Source organism: Cuculus canorus, chromosome 18, assembly GCF_017976375.1.
Source record: "Cuculus canorus isolate bCucCan1 chromosome 18, bCucCan1.pri, whole genome shotgun sequence".
Taxonomy (NCBI): Eukaryota; Metazoa; Chordata; class Aves; order Cuculiformes; family Cuculidae; genus Cuculus; species Cuculus canorus.
In genome coordinates this window covers 3,773,742-3,795,738 of record NC_071418.1, presented here as the reverse complement: position 1 = coordinate 3,795,738, position 21,997 = coordinate 3,773,742, and the positions used below count along the sequence as shown (strand labels likewise).

The following is a 21,997-nucleotide window of genomic DNA, read 5'->3' as shown; positions in this document are numbered from 1 at the left end:
ATTTTTGAGGAAGAGTTTAGGACGTGGTGAAGTTAATTGCATTTTAAAATACAGGTGATATACATGTTCCTGCCAAACGTGCAAATGTTTCTATTCATTATTCAATAATTTTACATATAAATATTGTTCAACGAAGGTGAAATGGAAAGGCTTTGTCCCATTGGTACGGTTAGATATTTTAAATAGGTTTTTATTTTAAAATATAACTAATACTGTATTGTTAGGTACCGACTTCAAACAGTAAAATCATTGGCTGGAGTGAGCCTGATGTTGCGGTTGTTGTGGGCATGTCTCAAATGGGATGACATGGCAGCGAAAGCTCCACCTGGGGGAGGAACTACACGCACAGGTACTATTTCTTTAAATTTCTAGGTTTTTAATGCAGACGCTCTTTGCTGTTAATTTTGAGTGTTGCACTTGTTCCAAGCAATTCTATAACAGCTGGCATTGGAATTTTTTTAGTCAGCAGCTTTTACTTGTGCTGTTTCTTTACCTAGAGTATATGGGGTTGATTGAGCTTTTATTTGTTTTCTGTTACTGACGTACTGGGACTAATTTGTTGTAGAAACGTCGGAAACTGAAATTACAACAACAGAAATAATCAAGCGAAGAGATGTTGGTCCGTATGGAATCCGGTCAGAGTACTGTATAAGAAAAATTATTTGTCCCATTGGTGTGCCAGAAGCTCCAAAAGGTACATCTGTTTAGATATCTCTTTTTTTTTTTTTCCCCCCGCCCCTTCTCATAAGCTCTCACAGAAATTAAGGTAACCGGATCGTTATATTAATTCGGCCCATCCATGGAGCAAATATAACTTGATATGAACAAGTCATTTGCCTGTTTGGAACAAAAGATGCATTTAACAAACTAATATGGTTTATCTGAAGTTGATAGGCCTTACTGTTTATAGAATGAGACCAAAAGAAAGACTAAATCTTGGCTTACACTTTAATTCTGTTTTATGATTGAGCTTAATGTGTGTGTTTTGACTGTTCTCTAAAGAAACTCCAACACCGCAGAGGAAGGGACTGCGATCAAGTGCACTAAGGCCAAAAAGACCAGAAACACCCAAGCAAACAGGCCCTGTTATAATTGAAAGTTGGGTAGCAGAGGAGGAATTGGAACTATGGGAGATCAGGGCATTTGCTGAAAGGTAAACAAACTCAAATGGGCTTTTAAAGAAAGCAGTTTTAATTTCTGTGTGTGTGTTAAATAAAACTTTCCACTGGAGAACACAAACTTGATGACTATAATCAGTAAAAGTGGATCTGGGTTCCATTTTTACTGTATCATTTGATAATGGTATCTGGCTTAAAGCTGCAAACTGTTTGCTGGTACCAGTACCACCTTATGTAGATCTTACAGATTTATTAGAACTAATATTAATTTTTCCATGCTGATGAGCTATTCACTGTCATATGCTAAAAGGCTGTTACTGTAATGCATGGAAAGCCTTTAGGCTACTTCAAACAGTATTTGTTTGAATACTTCTGTAATACAAAGAAAATGAATGTGTAAGAGTAAAGTAAAGGTAAATTCAGCCTGAGAATATTCGAGTCATAGGATTAATGTTTTCACTATTGCATGCTTAGCGTTGGAACAGTGGTTTTGAGTCTCTTGGAAATACTTGTTTTAAATTAATGGTATTACCTAGATTGTTTACAGTCTCAGATATAAATGCCGGTTTTGAGTAACGGTTTTCTGTAAGGTGTTGCAGTAGTTTAACATCAGAATATTTCAGGGATGTTGCATGCAACTTCAATAGTTTATTTCAAAATACTTCAAAAGCTGTGACCAGTTTTTCAGTGATCTTCAGTCTTGAAGCTCTTATGAGAGCAAATAAACTGGATAAAATGCAATCCAGTTTGGTTGGGTTTTATGTAGTGGTGTAACTTACTTCTGGTTGTGTCTTTGGCAGGGTGGAGAAGGAAAAGGCACAGGCAGTTGAACAACATAAGGTTAGTGAACAGAAGTCGGCAGAGGAATTCAAGGCCCAATTGGAGGCTCAACTAAAACACCAGCGATTGGCTGCCCAGCAGGTGGGGGAGCTATTGGTGGTCCCACCTGTCAGCCCATGCACTGGTAGTCCTCACGCGTTAGAACGTGGGAAACAGTTTAGCCCCATCTTACACCATTTACAAATAATTTCCACCTCCTTTGTAAACTGAGGCATCAAGCAATACTGCTCCCACTGTGTACATTCATTATTCTGGAATGGGGTTGACACAAAGATTTGTTTTCAATTCCCTTTTTTAATTTTTTCCACCTGATTTATAACACATTTGAAAAGGTTCGGTTTGTTTCCATTTTAAAAGAAGGCTGAGAATCGCCAATCTCTGGATAAGGTCAGCAGCATTCTGTGGTGTGATGGAACGCTGACGTGGTACATAGCTGACTTGGGAACACAAGGACATTTGTTATTCATGCTTCAATCAAATTGAATCTTTTGATTTTTACCCTATCCAAAGTTGGATGAATGAAACACATAGCTCATTTATTTATATATATGTGTATATGTATGGATGTGTGCATACAAATGTAAGTAATTAAAATGAGTAAGTCCATTAATACCATGTTGGTATTTCACTTACGTTATTAAGAACTGTGCTTTTTTCCAACGTACTCCTTTTTCTTTTCATCTTCCCTGACCAAAATACATTCCCTGTTAATGAATATTTCTGATTCACAGACAAACTGATCTCTGAAATATAAACTAATAGATCATTCCAGTAACACAGGGAAGAATGTTAGATTAGTTGGAATTTGAAGAGCTTTCTGATACTGTCCCTTCACAAAGTGGCTCTAAATTAAATGTACCTTCCTGGCAGTTGCAGCACAGAAGGTTGCTGGGTAAATATGGGATTTCGAACCTATTTTTTTAAGCAGGCTGAAAACTGGATTTACAGTTACTTTTTAAAATTACAGTACTTGATAAAATTGCATTCTTAATGGTGAAGCACCATGACGCAGTCTCTTTTTTTCTCCTGTAACTGGTAGGATCTCAGTGCAGACAGCTCTAAACTTAGGAATGCTAGTAGTAAACTCGGTGTTAATGATGGTCTACTTCATCTACCAGGCTTACTAGATCATTATAACGATCTGCTTATTGAAATAGATGCAGGCTCTGTGCGCAACGTAAAAGCCAAATACAGATGGAGATTGTTTCAGGGTTTTTTAACCTTTCAGATTAAACCAAGTCTAAGATGTTTTCTTTAAAATAAAACGTGTAGTGCAATTAACGTAAGATGAGATTTCAAAGATGCTATAAAGGAAAATTTCTGGCTGTGTTCTACCAACAGGCTTTTAGTTCTGCAGGTCAAGGGGTCTTGTGCCGTAGGGCGTGCCGTCAGCATGTTCTTCAGTCCTTTACAGCCTGAACTAAAGTCCTAGCAGAGCCCTCTATTTTTCAGTACTGGGGGGAGACAACATTTATTTTACAGCATTTGAAAATGTTAATTATCCCTTTGTTTGATTTTTTTTTTTTTTTTTTTCTAACTGCTGTAGAAGCGACTGGAACAGCAGAAGCAGATGCCTGCAGCGAGTGTGGTCCCTGCTGTCACCACAGCCAGCAGCACCGCAACCACTGTCTCAACACCACAAAAGGTTGTGGTGGGCCCTTTAGCGGGCCCAGTCCCCACCGGAACCAAAGTAGTACTTACTACAAAAGTGGGTTCTCCAGCTACAGTAACATTCCAACAGAACAAGAATTTCCATCAGACTTTTGCTACTTGGGTTAAACAAGGCCAGTCTTCAACAGGTAAGTAGTAATTTATCACAGAAAGAATGTGTGACAGGATGAACTCCAGCACAGCGCCTACGTCTTCTCCAGAATATTTAGCATGTTTGCATTTCTTTTAATCTTTGCTTTTAACTCTCTTGCTAAGTCAGCAGGACACTTCTGAGATAATATCTGTCTAATTTTCCCTTGTTCAGACTTGCTCGGTAGTCTTATTTCTGACCTGTCTCATTTATCACTGACAGTTGTCCTAGTAATCATTGATAACGAAAGCTTTCTGTGCTGTAACATACTGTTTCCAAAGAAGCTTTACCAAAGAATGACGCATTCCAGAAAGATTGTAAAAATAATCCTGTAGTTTGCTGTTTCATACTTGAAAAAGTCATTTCATTGACTAATTATTCTGCTCTAAACCTGCCTGTTCTGTGTGCCTCAATAGCCACTAGCACAGCTGCCACTTCAGCCACAACCATTGCCAACACAGGGCAGACCTTCCAGATCTCAGGCAGTCCAGTAACGATGGCAGGGAAAGTGATAACTAAGCTGCCACTCCCTGCAAACAGCAAGATTGTTGCCGTCAATGTGCCATCAACTCAAGGAGGTAGGGGAAAGGGAACTGAATTAAAACTGTATTCCAGCTTGCTGATTAATTCTCCATTGACAGTGTTTTCCCAGTGAAGTAAACTGTGACTTGAATGGGGAAAAAGTCTATATACACGAGTTCCTAGAGCTCGTTCCCCCTGTGCTGTATATTTGTGTCTGTGGGGGAAGAATGCAAGTTTTTTGCCTGTAACTCAGCCTACATTCCATAGTCACATTTCAGAATGAAGCATGCCTTTTTGTTTTTTGGGTTTTTTTTTTATTCTCTAAATTTTACATCAACAAAACCACTTTCTTCACAACAACAACAAAAAAAAGCTGCTGTTCTTAGCTATTAATGCCTGCATCTGCTCTTCACTGATGAGCACGCGTTTGGCTCCAAACCAAGATTAGCATTTTTTCTTCTTGCTTCAAGAAGAAGACTTAATGCTTTGAGATTTGTGAATGTATTTTGACCAGAAACGCTCAATTCTCTGTCTCCATTATACTTAGCATTTGAGGAAATCATGAAGGTTCCCAGTTTTGTATTTAAATTTCTTACAGAACAGGAAAAGCATTACCCATTTTCTTCAGCACCGTGAGCTTACAGGTGTTTGAACTGGTCTGCTACATTTTAAATTAATCAGATTATAGCTTTTAATGGTTGTACGATACTAATTTGTGGCACCGTGTCAAAGCAAGGACTTACTGCAGTTACTGTCAAACTGATCTTTGTGAAGATTCGCCCTTTCCTTAATCTTTCCTACAATGCCTGTTTCTTACCTTAAAATGTAGTTGGACTTTCGACAACGTATAATGCTAATTTTTTTCACAATATGACAGAGGTTCTCCCAAGAAATGTTGAAAGACTCAAAGGTGTTGCAGAAATCTGGAGACTGATTTCTAAATGCTGCCCTGGAGTTGCGTTTATTGCTTTTCCTGGCAATTATGTCATTAATAAATTCTCGATTTTTCTTTAATTAGGTGTTGTTCAAGTTCAGCAAAAGGTATTGGGTATCATTCCATCAACTACAGGTGCGAGTCAAACATTTACTTCATTCCAGCCAAGGACAGCAACTGTAACCATTAGGCCAAACACCACAGGGACATTAGCAACAACAAGCACTTCACAAGTAAGATGGTTTTCTGATTATTTAATACAAAAGAATGTGGTTATATATATTTGAAGTTATTGGCAGATATTGAAAAGTTCTATCTAGTCGCTTTTTAATGTTTTTGGCTCATCTCGGCGACAGTGTTTATGGATCCATTATTCCAAGGAGGTAGAACAATTCTCTCCAGTTGGAAAAATTAATAGTTTAGAGCTTGGTAAGCTTTAGTGGTGTGAGCACAGGTGAAAAAATATTGGTTCTGCTTGCATCCTGTCACTTCTTACTATGCTTTAAAAAATATATTTTAAAAAACTGTTAAACAACCAAACCAACTTCACAAGTTCAGGACGTATCCCAGCAGCTTTTCTCACAAGTTTACCCATGCTCTCCGTTTGATGTGTGTAGGTAGTGCAAGGGACACCGCTCCGCCCTGGTATGGCCGTAATACGGACACCACTTCAGCAGTCAACGCTTGGAAAGACCATCATTCGAACACCTCTAGTGGTGCAACAAGGTATTCTTCCAGCCAGTAGGTTCATTTTAATATTTAAATTGCCAGTGTGAAATCCATGGTTTGTTTCTTCGTCGATATTTTCTGTATCATGTGTCCTAGTGCAAAAATAGCCCTTGTTTATGTGTGCCTTGTCACAAATGCCTGTTGCAGGCTTTGTCAGTGTTCTTCATCATTGACACTGGGAAATCTCATGTTTATTTTAAAGTCCATTCATTTGAAAATGAACAAAAAAGTTTACATTAATTGTGCATTGAGAAAGTCTTTTTCGTTTAAAGGCAAGTGTTCGAAGTACTCTGTAAGTACATTAATTGAATTGAAATAGAAAACATTTTGCAGACATTTTTCAGTCAATTACACAGACAAATGGCTTGTAAAGAAAATTTGTTTGCAAACTGCAGTGTTGGCTTCACTTCTTTGATTTTACACTATTACGAGTTGTTGTGACCCGAAGGTTTGCTGTGCAAATGGTGAAAAGATCTGAAACGTGTTTCTTATCACAAATTACTCTCTCGCAGGTCAGACACAGCAAGTGGTGACTCAGATAATCAGGGGTCAGCCTGTTTCAACAGCAGTTTCTGGTACCAGCACAGCTTCTTCTAGTTCTGGACAGAAGACAGTCACAAGTCCTGGAACACCACCCCAGCAAGTACAGCCACAAAGCACGTCGCAGCCCCCTCGCCCTCAGCAGGGCCAGGTGAAGCTTACTATGGCCCAGCTCACCCAGCTCACCCAGGGACAGGTAAAATAGTTTACATCCTCTGGGCATGAAAATGCACTAAGGCTTAGGACAGATCTTATCAAGTCTTTGGATTTCAGCAGTGTAGTGTGTCTGCTCATAAATTTATGTTTCAGCCTTCACTTAGGATGACCAGTACCATAACTGCAGCCTGAAAGAAGCTGAAATATTCGCTGTAAAGTTTTAAATACCTCTTTGTATTGTGTTCCCTGGTAACATAACAAGCTTCAGGAGTGTTTAGCAGTATGAAAAGAAAGTCTTTGCATTGATAGCAGTAAGGGATGTAATTATTTTGTATGGCCTATTTTGTAGACCTTCAGAACAAAACGTTCGTTCCTTGTCTTTTGATTTTTGTGTGAAGATTTAGTTTTCATTTATGCTATCCGGAGTCTTAGAGAGAAAACTACTGTATCTGGAACTGGAGGAGGAAAAAGTTGTTACAGCTTCTGCTCAGATCATGACAATCTGTTGGCAAAAACTGAGTTTAGACTCTAAACATTTTTAGAGTCAAGTCTAAAAATAGACTTCTGTAAGTTATCACAATAGTTGCTCTTCAAATGATAACTAATATATATATAAATTATTGTAATGTACAGCTGCTTGTTGCTGGATAAGGTTTTTCTGTGTGGAACAAGACTCAAGAGTTCATTTCCACACCAAGAGACTCGGAAGGACTTTTGTAGAGATCTTATCTGTTCTATGTGTTCACAGAAGGGAGAGTTGTGCATGTAGGTGTTGGGACAATCCCCTGCCTTCTCCATCACCAAGTAGAGAGCGATGTTATGAGCTGCCCAAGTGTTAGCTGAAGCAACAAGAGTTCATGTTACAGTGCAGACTGAACAGTCAGTCATGAAAACTCACAGATTGGTGGGGTCTGATGCATAGTTAGGAGATGTTTTCAGTGCAGAGAACCTTTACACAAACTGTTGGGATTCTTGAGAACACAATTAGTGTATGTCTGATTTTCCATGCTTTCTATTGTTTATAAATTCTAGGAACAAATATGTTCCATTTTAGCTGCTTTTTGGCTAGAGTTCTTGTAAGTATTTGGATGAAAATATTTGTAACTAACTCCAACCCGGTAATCTGTTGGCAATAGAATTGTTGAAAGAGTATTTTAGTATTTCATGATCTCAGATGAAAGCTTTGGATTTTAACAATAAGGTATGTGGTAAAGTATTGACTTCTGAAATCCAAAGCCTTGATTTTTCTGCTTTTCAACAGTCTAATACATACATCACTAATTCATCAATATTAACTTTTTTTTTTCTTAGGGTGGCAGTCAAGGATTAACTGTGGTAATTCAGGGACAAGGTCAAACTACTGGTCAATTGCAATTAATCCCTCAGGGTGTGACTGTAATACCTGGTCCAGGACAACAGCTCATGCAAGCAGCTATGCCAAATGGTACAATTCAGAGATTTCTTTTCACCCCCCTGCCAGCAGCTGTGACTACAGCTAGCACAACTACAACAACAGTTTCTACTTCAACTTCGGGTAAGCACTCTTCTGTTCAGCAGGAAAAAGCTTGTAATTTTCGTTGCATGGGAGCTTTTATGCAGCCAGAGGAGTTCTCTTATTACAGTGACTTTGTTGGCAGTGCATTATAAACTTAGAAATTCTGCATAAAGCTTTAGAGTAGTTCTAAAAGGTTCAGATTAGCAAGGTTCGTGTATGTGTCTTTGAAATGAGTGGAGTGCTTGTTTTTATCCTTCACAGCTACAGGGGAACAGAAGCAAGCTCTACAGGCACAGCCAACGTCAGTGTCGCCGTCAGCCCAGCCTCAGAGCCAGCAGCAAGCCCAGCCTCAAGGGCAGAACCAGAGCACTCAGCCTGCGCCGCTGGCCCAGCCGCAGGTGCCTCAGCCAGCGCTTCAGCCTGAAACTCAGACCCAGCCTGAACCTCAGCCTCCTATTGACTCTCCTGTCACACCTGAAGCACAATCGTCTAAATCTCCCGTTCAGTCTCCAGCACAGACCCAGGCTCAAGGGCAATCTCCAGCGCAAGTACCGAGTCAGCCGCAGACTGCAATCCTTCCACAAGGCCAGTCCCAAGTCCAGCCTCAGCAACCAGCTCAGGTGCAGACTACAACCCAACAACAGATTCAGATGCAGCCCCATGCTCCCATACAAATTCAAGCTCAGCTGCAGCAATCACAGCCTCAGGTTCAGACTTCGGTCTCAACCCTTCCAACTACTCAAAGTTTAAATCAGGTTCCTGTGCAATCCCCAACTCGTCCTCAGCTGCAACTTCAGCAGCCTCCAACAAAAGTTATTACAGTGCCTCAGCTTCAGCAACAAGTCCAAGTTCTCTCTCAGCTTCAGTCACATGTTGTGGCTCAGATACAAGCCCAACAAGGCAGTGTGCCCCAGCAGATCAAGCTTCAGTTACCTATTCAGATCCAACAAACTAGCCCAGTACAGGCTCACCAGATTCAGAATGTGGTGACAGTTCAAGCAGCTAGTGTTCAGGAGCAGCTGCAGAGAGTTCAGCAGCTCAGGGAGCAGCAACAGAAGAAAAAGCAGCAACAGATAGAAATTAAACGTGAGCACACCCTTCAGGCTTCTAATCAAAGTGACATTATCCAGAAACAGGTAAAGTTAACAGAAGGAAATGAAAACTTAATGAAACAAATCTCATTTTAAATGCCTGTTCTTGTTAACGATGTTGATACATTTGATAGGCAGTTAATTTGATTCTTTCCAAGTTAGTGCACGATTGCTTTTGGCAAGTTAATTAAATAGTCCAAGTTAATTCAGCACATCAGGTCGGTTGTACCATGTTTGCAGTCTTCTGGCACCTTGATTCAACTTACCACTAGCTGCTAGGACAATGTATCTCTATTCTCAGTTCAGGCAGGTTAGGTTGTAGGTAGGAGAGCTGATGTTCACAACACATGTACAGTGCTTTCATTGCTATAGGAAACTGAGGTTTCAAAGAGGTATCTGAAATGTAATACTGTTGGATGGCTGCGGGGCTTAAAAAAACCCATATATATATAAAAAAATAGACTCTTACCACTTTGTAAAATAAAACAACCAGTCACTGCAGAAATACTATCAGTTTACATTTAGTCCCTAGGTTTAAACTGGGCATAAGAAAATACCCTACTCTGTGTGGAGGGTGGAGGTGGTGTTAGTTTTCAATTTCCTTTCCAATTTTCAATTAACTGCTTTAAACAAGCACCACTCCCCCAATAAAATCAGTTTTGTTTTGTCACTTACTGAAATAAATAACACTTCAACTTTTTCTATGACCTCGTTCTCCCAGTAATATGAAATACTGGCTAAAGCTTTCATGTTTTATTTTGGATTCTGTATCATCCTACAGGTGGTTATGAAACAGAATGCTGTCATAGAACACTTGAAACAGAAGAAGACACTGACTCCAGCTGAGAGGGAAGAAAATCAGAGGTGAATATATGCATCATATTGCATCTTCAGATGTGAAAGTTTTACATTTGTAACGTCTTTTCATGGTGGTATAATAAACCACTGATTTGCAAACACCTGCTTAAAGAAATTCAGCTGTTACAAAATCAGTTAAAGTAACATTCAAAAGTAAGCTTTGGTAGGAGTTTTTTAGGGGAAGGAGAGGAATGATTACTACTCAAATCAGTTAAATGACATTGGGACTGGCCCTCTTGAGCCAAACTAGGGACTCAGTCTCTCCTAGTGGTGTTGTAGTAAGTACGAGCGGGAGCAATGTGTGTTACTGAAATTACCTTGTACATTTTAAGAATGTAATAATTTAGCTTGCAACTTGCAGAGATGGGAGAAGAAATAATTCTGCGTTCTCAGCTGGGGATAAACAGGCAGCTCAGTCCAACGTAATTTTTATTTATTTCTTCCCCAGAATGATTGTGTGCAATCAAGTGATGAAATATATTCTGGATAAGATAGACAAAGAAGAAAAACAGGCAGCTAAGAAACGAAAGCGAGAAGAGAGTGTGGAACAGAAGCGTAGTAAACAGAATGCTACTAAGCTCTCAGCTCTGCTTTTCAAACATAAAGAACAGCTTAAGGCTGAAATATTGAAAAAAAGAGCACTCCTGGACAAAGATCTACAAATTGAAGTGCAGGTAATGACAGTTATTCTCAACGACTAATTTGATTTTAAGCTAGGGAGAACATTTCTGTGTTAATGCTTAATTTATCTGTTTGCTCAGTGAGGTTTTAAATGAACGTACAGGAAGAAGTTGTGGTTGCCGATGCATGGATCTCTGCAAAGCCAGTATATGTCCTTTTATGCTTCTTATTTTTCATCTGGACTGAAGTTGCCTCGTTTTCTGAAACAGCTTTTGATAAATTACAGCTAATGGGTCATAGTGGGCCAAGAGTATTGAGGGAATTGTAGGTTAAGCTCATTAAAAATTTGCACATTTAAATAGTTTCAATTATTTTCTTCTGGTTAAGCGTGGGGATTCCTGTCTAGATTTTAATGCTGTCCTGGAATAATCAAATGGAGTGCCTCCCTCTCTATCTATTCTTTTAATATACTTCAGGAGGAGCTAAAGAGAGACTTGGCTAAAATTAAGAAAGAAAAAGAGAAAGCTCAGGCAGCTGCTGCGGCAGCAGCTGCTGCAGCTGCGGCAGCTGCAGCCGCTGCACCACCGCCGCCACCGCCACCAGTGCCACCACCACCACCCCAGCAACACACAGCAAGTGTCACCTCCTCCTCCTCCTCCACCACAGTCCCGATGCCAGTATCCTCTCAGAAGAGAAAGCGAGATGAGGAGAAAGATTCATCAGCTTCCAAGTCCAAGAAAAAGAAAATGATTTCTACTACCTCAAAGGAAACTAAGAAGGACACAAAGCTTTACTGCATCTGTAAAACGCCTTATGACGAATCTAAGTGAGTAGTGAATGCCACAGCCTCTTACTCTGTGTTCTTAGCTTTAGATCTAGCATTTAGCTGATAGCGCAAGGTAGCTCTAGAATTGGAGAGAATCAGGTGTTATCGCAGTGGTCACTGAGGTATAAAGAATAAAGTCTCTGTTTTCCACTAGCAGTTACAAAGCTATTAACATCCTTGATTTATACTATAGATGTACGTGATTTATATTTCTACTCGTTTGCATGTTTTCATTGTATGACCTTTCTGTCTCACATGCACATACTCTTTTTTATTTTTTTCCTCCGCTCTGTTGTTCTTTCTTTTGCCGTTTTGCCTCTGCCTCGGAAGCAAGTGACAATTTGGGTTGAGCAATTTCTTGGGAACAATTAGCTGCCGTTCTTTAGAAATAGCTTTGGTACCGTCTTCCAATCAGTGCCTCTTTCTGTGAGTCAGTAGCCAGTAAAGGGAGTTCCAAGTTACTGGACTGCAGTTCACTTTGGACAATGTTTCAGGTAGAAATGTTATCCAAGTGTTATAATTTACGTCCTATGCTCATAAAAAATGAGGGTGTAAGCATTTGCCAAAGTGAAAACTGCAGTTCTCTGTACTTGAATTCTGGCTGTGAACGAGGGAAAATATTTATGCTACGTACAAAGTTTGTGAGGATGTCAGTAAGTGGCATAGAGGACTCAGAGGATTGCACGGGGACAGTTATGCATGTCTGCTGGGGCTAGAAGTGACTGACATCAGTAGTTGTAATGGTTCACATCTGATAGCTCCGTAGAGGTGTGTGTAAAGTACATTTGACTTCAGACCAATGCCAAGTGAGTATGTACCTGCTCAACAAGTGAAGATACCTAAAAGTATTAACTGGTGCTGTTGGTGGTGGTTTTAAATGCCAATAATGGACCAAAACCATTGGAGTGGTGTTTTCACTCCAGTAACGCTTCATTCTAGATTTAGGGCCAGGACCAGAGGACCTCTTGAGGTTCCTTGCAGCCTTTTATTTTTTAAATTTTTATTTTTTTTTCTTTTTTTAAACAAAGTTGAGGTCTTTGGGTTTTTTACACCTTGGTTGTTGTAGCTCTGACCGTTCCGTCAGTGAGGCCACGCTCTGTCCCACCGTCAGTGCAGCACTAGCAGCCTGCTGGTGCCCTGGTGGTTAGCTCGCTGCTAGCTCCGAGGGATGTCACCGATCTCATTTAAAGTAAGAACGCTGGGTTAGGCTGCTCTCATCCAGTAAACTTAGGAAGATATCCTGTTCTAGTTTTGTTGTGAAACAAAACAAAGGGCTGTGTTCCTGCCTCTGCTGTAAGTGCTAGAACTGTCACAGAAATGAGGCGAGATGAACAAATCCCATGAGCAGAAGGATTTGATTGTCAGACTCGTTCAAATGCCCACTGGAGTCAGCAGAAAGAGTAAGACTGTGAAAACTGTGGTCACAGAATTTTGGAGGCCTGAATCAAGAACTGTGCTCAAATGCACAGAATAAAACTTAAAGAAAGCAAAATGTTAATAACTTAGCAGGAGGCTTAGCAATCTGATTCGGTTCTGCTGCTTCACTTTTTGTGAATTCTGAATTTTACATCCTTACAAATGGGGACTACACTGTTGTACTGCATTATCCTTCCACTGTTTGGAAAGGGATCAGTCAAGTTTTACAACAGTTTTCTGTAAATGTTTGTTTTTATTTTCATTCATGTATAGGCATCAGATACTCTTTCTTGTGCTGGTGTCTCTCTTTTACTTCAGAAAAGATGGATGTTCTGCTTGAAAACCTCATTTGTGGTATGCTGTGAATACCCGCTCCATTTTTTAGGGTGTAGTAAATCTTCAAAGGTCATTCTGTGTTGTGTATTTTATTGCAAATCTCTTGCATTTAGTTCTTACTTGTGATACTCCAGGGCTGTAGGGTTTTGCTCTTACTGTGTTTGAGGCTGGTCAGTAAGGGTATCCTTCTAAGATTCCTACTTAGGTTGCAGCTCATTTGTTGAAGCATAACGTGACGCCTGTTCCCTGTTCAGGAACAAGGTTTAGCATCCACACCTAGACATGGGTGTGCTTCCAGGTCATCGGAAGCAGGCAGGAACAGAGTCTACTTGGGAAGAGGACACAGGCCAAGTTGCTGGTCGTTATCAGGAGCTATGTCTGTCTGTTCTTGTGGGAATGTTGGGTTGTGTGGTATTTCTTCTAGGATTTGTCAGACTGAAAATGAAGAGCAGAGGCACAATCCGAGTATCAAGGATGTATGTCGAGGCCCGAGAAGTTAGAGGTGCCTGCTCTGTGGAGCACATGCTGGCTCCTGTCCTCTTGCTGGTGTGTGGTGGGAAGTGCTGGCAGGCGGCGGAGCGAGAGTGGCAGTAATTCAGACAGCAGCACATGACTGGTGGACTCCAAAATCTAGGAAGGTCGAGGTTCCGAGTCAGCTTGCTTTTGCTTAGGCAGAGAGAATGGATGTGTACCTTTGCCCATCTGGTTGATCGTCACTGGCCATAGGTGTGTTTTGAGATCTCCATACACAAAATGTCCAACATCCTTGCATAATATTTTACAGTTTTGTCACGTCATTCTGTGCAAGGTCCCATTCCCATGACTCTGTACCTGATTCCCTTCGCTTTGTGTCATACCATACCTGGTTCTGTCACACAGCTGTGTCTGAGAAGAGACATTATTCTCTGAGGAATGGTCCACATTCCAATTTGTTGCAATTTTGAGTAGTTTTAATACCTGTTTTTCAGTCCCCCCCCAAAAAAAATATTAGAACTATGACAAAAATGTCGTGACCCCGATTTCTTTCATCCCATGTTATACCAATATGTACCCTACACATGGCTGGTATGCATGTTCTTCGTAGTTTACTCGTAACCCCTAGCTGGTGTTTGCGCTTCGCTTTTGTTTTTTAAATTAACTGAGACCTACATTTTCAAATCTTAAGGAAATGTTTCAGTGGCTTCCGAGCTGCCGTTTTGAAAATGTAAATCTTTTTCTTTGGCCTTGTCTTTTTGTGCCTTTTACAGTTTTTCACCCGCACATTGGAGACGCACGTTTTTAGCCCAGTTCTCTCCAAATCTGGTTACAAATTGATGTGCATTTTAATGAACTGTCAATTGAAAATTGGCCCTTTTCGGCAGGATAGCTGCAGCGTGAGGTGTTAGTTTGTAAGGATAGACTGCTAGGAGGCAGGGAAACAGAAAACTGAAGCAAATAGACCAGCCAGAAAGAAGTGCAGGGGAAAGTCCATGCCATTTGAAATGACAATTACATTGTCATTTTCATTGTGAATGCTTTTAGGTTCTATATTGGCTGTGATCTTTGTACTAACTGGTATCATGGAGAATGTGTTGGCATCACAGAAAAGGAGGCTAAGAAAATGGATGTGTACATCTGTAATGATTGTAAACGGGCACAAGAGGGCAGCAGTGAGGAGTTGTACTGTATCTGCAGAACACCTTATGATGAGTCGCAGTGAGTTCTGATCAGAACCTCTTATTTGATGTTCAGGTGGCAAACTGCTCTGACTGTGGTTTCCTCTGCCTTGCAATGAAAAAAGACATTGCTCTGCATATGTTGTATTCATTCGTAATACCAATTGCTTTTCAGTAATTGTCTTCCTCTCCAAAATGTTTCTGTACAGTAAAATGTTTAGGAAAAGTGACGTTTGCAGGGTGTGAAAATGTATGGGGTTGGTTTCTAAAAAAAGAAAACGCCATTTACTTTAAAGTGGGATTGATTTTTCTTTTTTTTTTTTTCCTTTTATTTTTTTAAACGAGGGTTGGTCAGAAGGCAAATGTAGTATCTAGCGGATTTCTTTTGTGCTTTAATCTGATCTGGATGGAAAGCCTAATTTCCGTATTGGGGGTACGGGTTGCTATCTCTCTCTGTAAGGCTTTGTGTCACAGAGTTACCCCTTCTCTGTTCACCTGCAAGACTGCAGCTTCCATGTGAAAAATGCTTGTACAAAGTGAAACCAAAGCCCTAGTTGTAGTCCAGTTTGTGCAAAATGTATCTCGAATTGGTTTGCAGTGCTGGTTGGGTGAGGGTTCTGGCATTACACTGTTCCTTTCGACTCTAAAGCAGAGGAAATGATTTTTGAAATCTTGATTGCTTGCAAGTGCCTAGCATCAAATTCAGGAACTAATATTGAAACGGTCTGTAATTTAGCCTGTTTGCAAATACAAAAGCAGTTTGAGTAGTGTAATTGGAACGTGTCAGCCTGAAATATCATGTTATACTGTTGTATTTAATTGTGCCGAGTAACTGCTTGCGTGCAGGGGATTGCAGGTTTAAATGTTTAAACGTAATCTTTAAATCAAGCTGGTAAAGTCACTAACAGTTCTTTGGATCTTGCAGATTTTACATTGGCTGTGACCGATGTCAGAACTGGTATCACGGGCGCTGTGTTGGTATTTTGCAAAGCGAGGCAGACCTCATTGATGAATATGTGTGTCCGCAATGCCAGTCCACAGAAGATGCCATGACCGTGCTTAGCCCGCTCACTGATAAGGATTACGAAGGCTTAAGAAGAGTGCTACGGTCCTTACAGGTGAGAGCAGGGAGCGCTGCAAAGGAGAGTACAGGGCAAATCTCCTGAGTCTTGGAGGTTTTGACATCTCTCTGAGTAGTTTTGAGATTTCATAGAAAGAAATAGCAAAGCTTTTCTTGTGTGTGTAACGAATGCCAATGTGTCAGCTGCAAATGTGGTTGGCATTATACTGCTGAGGAATACTTACAGTAATCAGCTATCACTGCTTCTGAGCCACAGAAACTAAACAATCTCTGCAGTGGAAGGCATTTAAATGAAACAGGTTTGCTTAGAATGTCAAAAGGCCGTATCTGCATGGAATGCAGAAGGTGCAATGTTCTCTTGTCAAATGAGGTTTCAAGGTTTGTGTGATTTCTGATCTATGCTTTCTGTACTTTAATCTCAGTTATTAGAGTTCAAGTGTTCTCACAGAAGGTCGTTAGCAGTGTGTAAATGGTGACATCCTGATAATAAGAATTGTGTCGCTGTTACAGGATGTTTCTGGTTTATCTGTCACTCCCAAATATGCCTCTTCTGCTACAACTGGGAAGAATTTTTCAGAGCTTTGATAAAATTGTGTGGAAACAGAACTCCACAGGCAGTAGTATTCTGCATTGTCCAGTATTTTGCAGACATTTATGACAACAAGTTCATTTTAGAGTACTTGAAAGTGAAAACAATGCGAAGCACTCTCAGTAAATGTATTGCATACTGCGCTGACCAGGTTGCACAAAAAAGTATCTGATTGTGTCTGAATTTCACGTGGTTTCCTGTTTTGAAGACCAAACTACTTTGTTATTGACATTGAGCTTGGAAACCTGACCCAGTCATCAGATGAAAACTAGACACCTTTTCATTTAATGCCACACTTCTTCCTTCAGTTCAGCTCTAGGGTCCAACAGATAGCGGTGTAATGCAAATATTTAGCTACTGAAGGTGCTAATTGAACTTAAGGGGGTTTTTGTAATTATGTATTGTTTTCCTGACAGGCTCACAAGATGGCATGGCCGTTCCTAGAACCAGTAGATCCCAACGATGCACCAGATTATTATGGTGTTATTAAAGAACCGATGGGTAAGTGTCTCTGAGCAACAGTGTGCGTGAGTGGGGTTGGATTTTTGAATATCACCCGCTGACCGCTCCCATCCAGGGATTGTGAAGATATGGGATTGTAAAGATATGTTTGCAGAATACACAGGTTTTGCAGTTAGGCGGACAAAATAATGTGATTTCTCACTGATTTAAAAGTTCACGAGGGTTAATACAGCTCCTTCTAGGCTGACTCCTTAACCCTAAATGTTGTATAGAATGTGAAATTCAGTGCAGCAGTAGGACAGAATTCTTGGGTTTGAATTACTTTATTTCAAGAGGGCACTTCTGCTGTGTTTCGCTTTGCTTGGGTTTTTCTGTCTTTGTGTATCAGTTGCTTCTGCCAAGCGTGGGGTGTTGGGTGCTCCGGAGTTTGAGATGCAAGTTTAAAATTATCTTCATCAGAGTAGTGGCACGCTAAATTTCGTAGTATATGTAATTTGTCTTTAAAGCTGTGTGAACAGGAAGTGATTCCAAGGTTGTGTTTGTGGGGAAGGTGGCAGATGCTGCAGCTTTAGTGTTTTACTCTGCTCTTACTGGACCTGGATAAACACTTGAATGTGAAACCTCTTAGAGAAATCGACCTCCTGTGAGAAATGGAGTTGCTAAATGTTATTCCTTCCCCTCCAGTAATTGAACCAATACCTTTTCATCTGTCTAAATGAGAGCTAGGATATCATTTGAACTTTCCCACCTGCTCCTTATTCATCCTAGAAATAAGAAAGCTAAAATTAATATTGACAAAATGGTGGTATGTTGACTGCAAATCATATTTTGCTTAGAAATTCTGTCCTTTTCAGTTCCAAAGTTTTGGTTTGTGCTGTTAGAAAAGCAGTTAACAACTCCTGTTCCTTAACTGGTGGGTTAAAAGTTTATTAGGAAAGCCCAAATAACAATTTGATTAAGCGTATGATGATTGAATGAAGTAAACAAACATGCAGGTAGCCCTTCCTGACTTAACCAGCTGGCAAATACACTTAGAAGCGTACAAATAAATATCTGTAAAATACAGTGAGTGATCTGGATCCAGCTACACTTTTTTTTCACACATTCTGGCATCCCTGGCATTTCAAAATAAGCACTTCAGGGGCTTTTTCTGAGGGTTGGTCGTTGTTTTTTCCATCCAGAAGTGCCACTGTGCATTTGGACAGCTATATTTATAATTGACAGTTCTCATTCCTCTCCCTCTTTTGTTTACATTTGCACTAAAACAGGACAATTACTGCTTGCTTCGCCATTCCAGTCTCATTGTCTCCAGTCAGTGAGAATGAGAGCACTCGCATTTTGCGTGATCCTCTTGAAATCTCTTTCTTCTGTGCTGTGTGGTAATGTGCGTATGGCCCTGAAAGTTGGTAATTCATTCAAAGCAGTCGTGAATTCCAGTTAATGGTCAGGAGGTTTAGGTAGATGTTCCATGTACACGTATTAGTCTGGGCCTCAGTGAGGGCTGTAAAGCAAATAACATTCAATTCACAGAATCCAGATTGGCTGGCATGTTTTTTTCCTTAATTTCTTCAGAAAAAGCAAATAGCTTCCTGCAAAGATCCAAGTCCTCCAAGGTCGCTTTGATACGTGTATTTAAATTAGCTGCACACAGTGTGTACAGGTGTTTGCTCTGAAGGAGACCTGTTGGTGTCACCCCCTCACGACCAGTGTTCTGGGAAAGCAGCTCACCCAGAAAGGCTTTGTTTCCCCCAGTCTGACAGTGTGCATGTCTGGAGAGGATGAAAATGTTGGCATTTTAATCATCTTTGGTTCCTTTCCAGACCTTGCCACCATGGAAGAACGAATCCTGAAGCGTTACTACAAAAAGGTCACAGAGTTTGTGGCAGATATGACCAAAATTTTTGATAACTGCCGTTACTACAATCCGAGTGACTCCCCTTTTTACCAATGTGCAGAAGTTCTTGAATCGTTCTTTGTACAGAAACTAAAAGGATTTAAGGCAAGCAGGTAAGCTGAATCATTCCTATCACCGATGTTCTGGTTTTGCCTGAAATTTCCTTCATGTTTTTATAAGCCTGCCTTGTGTTCATACGGGGATTTCCCTCTCTGCACTTTCCTGGGCAACTGCTTTTCTTTTAAAGGGGAAAACAGTCTGTTCTGTAATAGCAAGCTGGTGCTTTCAAAATTAAATGTGATTTTGTGGAGGGTACTTTGTAATGTTTGTTCAAAGTGGGTTGTTAGATGGGTATTCGGACGGTATCATAAATGTAGGACATTTGACACTTAAGTCATGGCTCCAGAAAATTTCTTGGGATTCACTTCTGATGGGGACGAATACTGCGTTGTTCTGAGTTCCGGGAATGGTCTGCTGTGCACTGAATATTTTTCAGATGCTCAAAAGAGCTGTTAATCCTTCCATGAAGCTTATAATCCAATGAAAGAAATATAAAATGCTTCAGTTTTTACTACCTTCTCTTATATTTTTATAACTTGACGTATTTGAAACCAAGAGAATGAGTAGAGTTTAAAGCCAGATATGGAAAACTAAACAATTCAAAATTGACTATTTGAAATTAAGCTTTATTTTTTTATAAGCTTTATAAAAAAATAAGAGTATTTCCCCAACATGGACATTCCTGAAAAGGAACAGGCAACTCTGCTGCAGTTGTTGCTCTTCTTTGCCTGTTCTGTCTCGTGACACGTACGTGGGAGCTGCATGATCCTCCTGGGGTGTTTTAGACAGCTGTTCCTCAAACCAGCTTCCTCCGAATGCTCACGGAGCGAGCAGCTTTCTCCCGTGTCACTGCTGTGTTCCAGCATAAGCAGCTGTCACTGAGTTCCAGATGTTGGCTGCCTGTCAGCGATACTCAGGAGTTGTACGTGTACAGGAGTTAACTTTGTCCGTCGACTGTGACAGAGCTGTAGCAGACTGCTGCTCTAAGATATTAATGCTGGATTATAGCCATTTGCAATTAAATTGAAAGCTTCGCTCTCTATCCATTGTTGTGGAAGCTGTCTAATTTGGTATAAGCAACGAGAGTAGGATTGATAAGGGATGAGATCAAATTAATTAATGCAGTGGTTTTCTTTCCCATTTAATACTGTATTAATGGGTTTTAGCGGGTAGTTTTCAGTTCATGTTTCCATCCCCTTCCTTTGCTGGTTACCCAGCGTTCACTGCTCGCACACTGATTTCATTGCTGCATCTTATTTGTTATTGTTTTTCATTTATACCATCCATGTTCTTTCTTTTCTTGCAGATTGTGATATCTTTAGTGTGAACTTTTTAACTGGAGTCAGAACTGGATGTTGGGGTCACTTTCTTTTATTGTACAATTTGGTGATATTAAACTGCCCTAAAAATCCAAATCATTTGTCAAAAAAAGTAAATGCTGTTGGGGTTTTCATTTTTGTTGCCAGCGAACCCATGCTGGTAAACATAACTGTACTAAGAAAATATTTGTCCCGTTCCTCGAACACTGTATTGAGAACAATGAAAAATTCACCTTGGAAATCATGTATTTTATTGTTTTATTTTCAGTCACTAATAAAACTGTGAATGTCAAAGAGGGGGTTTGCTGAACTCTGATTAGCAAAAATGTGATTTTAACATGCCTGTTCATTTTTTTCTATTAAATTAATCCAAAGACTTCTTGAATAAATTTAAGCAAAGTATACCTTATTGTAAATATTCACAATTAAAAATGTCTTTTTGCTTTCCTTTTGATGGGCTACTGTTATGTAAATCTGAGAGTAAAACTGATTTCAGGCATTGGGCAGTATCCAGGAACACGCTGCCTTTTACAAGGACTGAAATATTTGTTTGCTGTAGGAGAAAACATGCTTGAAATTCAGACGGAATTATTTTAAGTGTTCTTTTTTTCTTACGGGGGAAAAAATAAGTGGAAGCAGCGTGGTGGTACTTCCCTCGTTGGGATTTACCTTGGCAACACCTTGCAGCAACTGTGTTCTCCAAAATGAAGGGTGCTTAATTCTTCGCTTTCTTCTGTACTCTGCAGGTCCCATAACAACAAACTGCAGTCCACAGCTTCTTAGAGTCCAGCGTGTTAACCTAACACACGAGCAAGACTCTGGTGGTCTGAAACTTTTTAATTTAAGAAGCCAGATGTTTTTAGTCGGGTTATCCTGACAAGACTTGACGTAAACTGCGTTTTTATTGGTCACAGCAGTCAAATTCTATTCTTGGCTTATTTTGTCCAAAGGACAAAGAAATAAAAATCAGCAGCACCACTTTCTTGTCAAGATCAAATTGTTGTACTATTGTGGCAGAAGCAGGAAAACTTTGTTTTGTGGAAGGAAAGAGAGAAAGAGAGCAAGAAAAAAAGATACAGTAAATGGGGTCCCGTTTCACTCCATGGAAATGCCACGTCTGTTCTTCAGTGAAGAAGCTGGTTTAAAGTCCACACAGAAAACTTTGACTGTATTTATTTATTGTTGCAAAAAAGACGCTTTTTTATTGCTGCCCTCATTTGTCAGCTAATTATTTTTTCTTATAAAATCCAGCCCCGGTTCCATGTAATCCATTCTGTATCTTAACATGATTCCTGTAGGTAAACGTACCAGAAGACCTCTAGATGTCTTTTCTTTCTATGAAAGGAGCTGCTATGTACACATGTGCACACACACAGAACTGGGAATCAACGATGAGTTTATCATTCATGGTAGAGAAAAACAACTAAGCTTGCAGAAAAGTTGGGCTAAGCGGTCACGGACTACAGACTCTGTTGCCTTGAATATAACAGTACAGTTTGTCATTTACTCCGCACCAGACTGAAACGAGTAAAATCTATTTGAAGGTATCTTGTTTGTAAACATTTGTCAGATTCTAATTTTTTTCTTTTGTATTAAAATTCAAAATATGGATGTATATGAAACAAAATAAATGGAGATGGTTGTTCTCCCCACA

General features: G+C 40.0%; 1 protein-coding gene across 12 annotated transcripts in view; it reads left to right on the top strand.

Annotated features, from left to right (window-relative positions):
* Positions 1–21,997, top strand: part of BPTF (bromodomain PHD finger transcription factor) — a 53,473-nt gene extending 31,476 nt beyond the window's left edge. For 4 of the 12 annotated variants that reach the window (XM_054082911.1, XM_054082907.1, XM_009563903.2 and 1 more), the window contains 19 exons: positions 225–349; positions 566–694; positions 1,003–1,153; positions 1,919–2,039; positions 3,505–3,757; positions 4,176–4,337; positions 5,300–5,448; positions 5,833–5,956; positions 6,457–6,680; positions 7,952–8,174; positions 8,397–9,271; positions 10,008–10,090; positions 10,533–10,758; positions 11,182–11,531; positions 14,805–14,978; positions 15,864–16,056; positions 17,025–17,109; positions 18,891–19,077; positions 21,090–21,997. In XM_054082911.1, coding sequence (XP_053938886.1) covers positions 225–349; positions 566–694; positions 1,003–1,153; positions 1,919–2,039; positions 3,505–3,757; positions 4,176–4,337; positions 5,300–5,448; positions 5,833–5,956; positions 6,457–6,680; positions 7,952–8,174; positions 8,397–9,271; positions 10,008–10,090; positions 10,533–10,758; positions 11,182–11,531; positions 14,805–14,978; positions 15,864–16,056; positions 17,025–17,109; positions 18,891–19,077; positions 21,090–21,126 — 3,871 coding nt within the window. In that variant the 3' untranslated portion in view covers positions 21,127–21,997. Of the gene's footprint in view, positions 1–224; positions 350–565; positions 695–1,002; positions 1,154–1,918; positions 2,040–3,504; positions 3,758–4,175; positions 4,338–5,299; positions 5,449–5,832; positions 5,957–6,456; positions 6,681–7,951; positions 8,175–8,396; positions 9,272–10,007; positions 10,091–10,532; positions 10,759–11,181; positions 11,532–14,804; positions 14,979–15,863; positions 16,057–17,024; positions 17,110–18,890; positions 19,078–20,330 lie in introns of all 12 variants that reach the window. The other 8 variants (XM_054082906.1, XM_054082908.1, XM_054082905.1 and 5 more) reach the window with 8 other exon arrangements.